The sequence below is a fragment of the Mesitornis unicolor genome, unplaced genomic scaffold (genome assembly GCF_000695765.1).
Source record: "Mesitornis unicolor isolate BGI_N332 unplaced genomic scaffold, ASM69576v1 scaffold37524, whole genome shotgun sequence".
NCBI classification, from domain to species: Eukaryota; Metazoa; Chordata; class Aves; order Mesitornithiformes; family Mesitornithidae; genus Mesitornis; species Mesitornis unicolor.
Window position 1 is genome coordinate 15922 of NW_010182761.1, and position 2533 is coordinate 18454.

The 2533-nt window shown below is 48.6% G+C and overlaps 1 protein-coding gene across 1 annotated transcript in view; it reads left to right on the forward strand.

Annotated features, from left to right (window-relative positions):
- Positions 1-2241: 2241 nt before the first annotated feature.
- The window catches only part of LOC104540157 (inositol 1,4,5-trisphosphate receptor-interacting protein-like), a 1670-nt gene continuing 1378 nt past the window's right edge, over positions 2242-2533 (forward strand). The window contains 1 exon segment of the mRNA XM_010183892.1: positions 2242-2532. Within this exon segment, the coding sequence (XP_010182194.1) occupies positions 2242-2532 (291 nt within the window).

Below are 2533 nucleotides of genomic sequence, written 5' to 3' on the forward strand. Positions count from 1 at the left end.
CGTCAGCACTTCCTGCCCTGCCCTGCCAAACTGATAAAGCCCTTTGCAATGCAGAGTGATCCCAGTTTATTCTTAAAATGTGGCCAGGCATGGAGCTCACAGAATAACTGGAACACACAGCTTTGGGCATTAATTCAGCTTTAATTCATTGCCTGATGGATTAAAGAGTTAATGTAAATGTAAAAAGGACAAGAAAGGTCTGCAAACCATCTCCAGAGCGATGTCTGCATAAGGGCATGCATCTATGCATGTACTTGGGATCTAAAAGAAGGGTAGTTAGTAAATGTTACACAGAGAGGGAGGGGCACTTAGCATTATCCTGAGCACCGTGTGAATTTTCTTGCTGCTTGGACAATGCATCTCAATTCTGTTCCCTTCCCTTGTCATTCCAGTCCCAGCCCTCTTGTAAGCAAAGATAATTGCATGCCGAAGGATCCAGTTCCCATGTACAGCAAGTGCTCCCATTGAGGAAATCTAGGTTCCTGCAATCGAAAGCCAGCAGTTTGTTATGCAGTAATGATAACAAGGCCCACTGGGATGGATCTATCTTTATTGCATGCCTTGCGGAGGCATAAATGAGATTGCCAGAGATGTTCTCCTTCTTGCCCAGACACTGGGACGGCAGAGTTGCTGTGGCACCAAAACACTCTGGGTTCAGGCCAGGAAGGAGCTATTGCAGGGGAGAGCATTAGGGCCCTCAGCCCCCAGTGCACACACAGTGCCTTGCCTTCTCTTGGCTCTCTGTGAAACAGCCACATTCTCACAAGAAGATGAATTGGCTTGTTAGGAATGGGATTTCTGTTTCTGGTTTGGTTTATTTTATGGATAGACTTTATTTCTATAACAGAAACTCTTTTATCTGAAACACGCTTTTGAGGCATTAAAGGGGCTGCATTAAAATGTCCTACCTGGAAGAAGAAAATAGCCCTGCTTGTCCGTCTTGAGCTTCTGATCTCCTTGTGCTTGGACTGAGCGGTCATGTTCCTAGAAAGACTGGTGAGCTTGCCACGTCCCAGCAATGGGTGACGACCTCAAGTTGTCCTGCCCTGAGCAGGCACTTGGGAGCTTGGTAGCACTGCCAGCCCTCCAGGAACAGAAGTGCCACCTGGGAGGAAACAGCCCAGGCTTTAACCTGAGCACCTTCTGGTCCAGACCTCTGGGAGGCCTTGTCAGGGCCTGGCAGATGCCCCAGCAATGAGACCACGTCCCAGAAAGCTGGGAATTAAATGCTTTCATCATGAGCCCCATGGCATGGAAAGCTTTAAATGTGAGTGAGGTCTGAGCAGCAGAGCCAGTAACCACACGAAGCAACTCCAAAACACCGTAGCAGCCAAGCTGAGGTCACTTCCAATAGGAGTGAGCTGGCTGCAAGCACAGCTGTTAAGAGGGTGCTTGGGGGAGATGGCTTAGATCAAGGCCATGGTGTTTACTAATGTCTTCTACACATTAATAGTGAACTAAGCACCAAAAATAAACAACCAGATGCTTTTAAAACCACGGGGCTAAAGGAAACTCTTTCTGGTTTCTGGTCTTTCTGTCTCTGCCCTTCTTCCGGGGACCACAGTCATGAGGCCTCCTGGGGCTGGGAGGGTTTGCCACAGCCGGATCCTGATGGTGCTGAAAGGCAGGAAGAGCTTTGCCTGCTTGGATGTACAAAACCGTGCAGGCTTGTTCCCACCCAGGTGCACATAGCCAGCACTGGCAGTGAAGATTGCTCTGATCCAAGCAGGCAGTGTGGATTCCCAGGCATGCTTAACATGGAAGGTGACTGGGACAGCCCTGCCTATGCTATTACCATGTCTGCAACATTAGTCTTATGCTGAGGGAAAGTGGAGGTCATTTCCAGCCCTACTTTTTTACATCTGGGGAAGTCCTGCCTGCTTCTTTCCCTTTCTGTCCTGAGAGCTTTAAAGGAGCAAGGAATGGCATGCCCTCCTACGCTGCCCCAGCAGCATCACAGTGGGTTGACAATAGCAAGAGCCTTCACAGTTCTGTTCTTCAAAGTTAATTTGACACTTTCATCCTCACTATCTGCTGATAAAGTCTCTTTGGTAAGCTTGGCAGATAACTTGCAGAAACAGGCATGTGCTTAGGAGCTTCTGGACTCAAGCAGATTATTTTCAGGGATGCCAAAGCTTTTTTTATTCAAGTGGGGAGTTTCTTTTATTTTTCTTCTTGAGGGAGTATACTATGAATCTTGGGTCATTTTGCTTTTCTTTCTCTTCCAGGGAAGGAACTGCCATGCCCGTGGGAATCTTCCGTGTGTGCCTAGTGGTGATTACAGCTATTGTCAACCACCCACTCCTCTTCCCTAAAGAGAATGGCACTGTCCCTGAGAACACGGAAGAAATCATCCGGAAGATGAAGGAGCGGGAGGAGAGCCTTCGGCTGGAGCAGTTGCGCTTGGAGCAGGAAATTGCAGAGCAGGAAGCCACACGGAAGGCTCTGGAAAAGGCTGCAGTGGTAGTGGAGGAAAGCAAAGAGGAAAAGGTCCGATGGGATATGTGGACTGCCCTTTCCATGGTCATCTTCC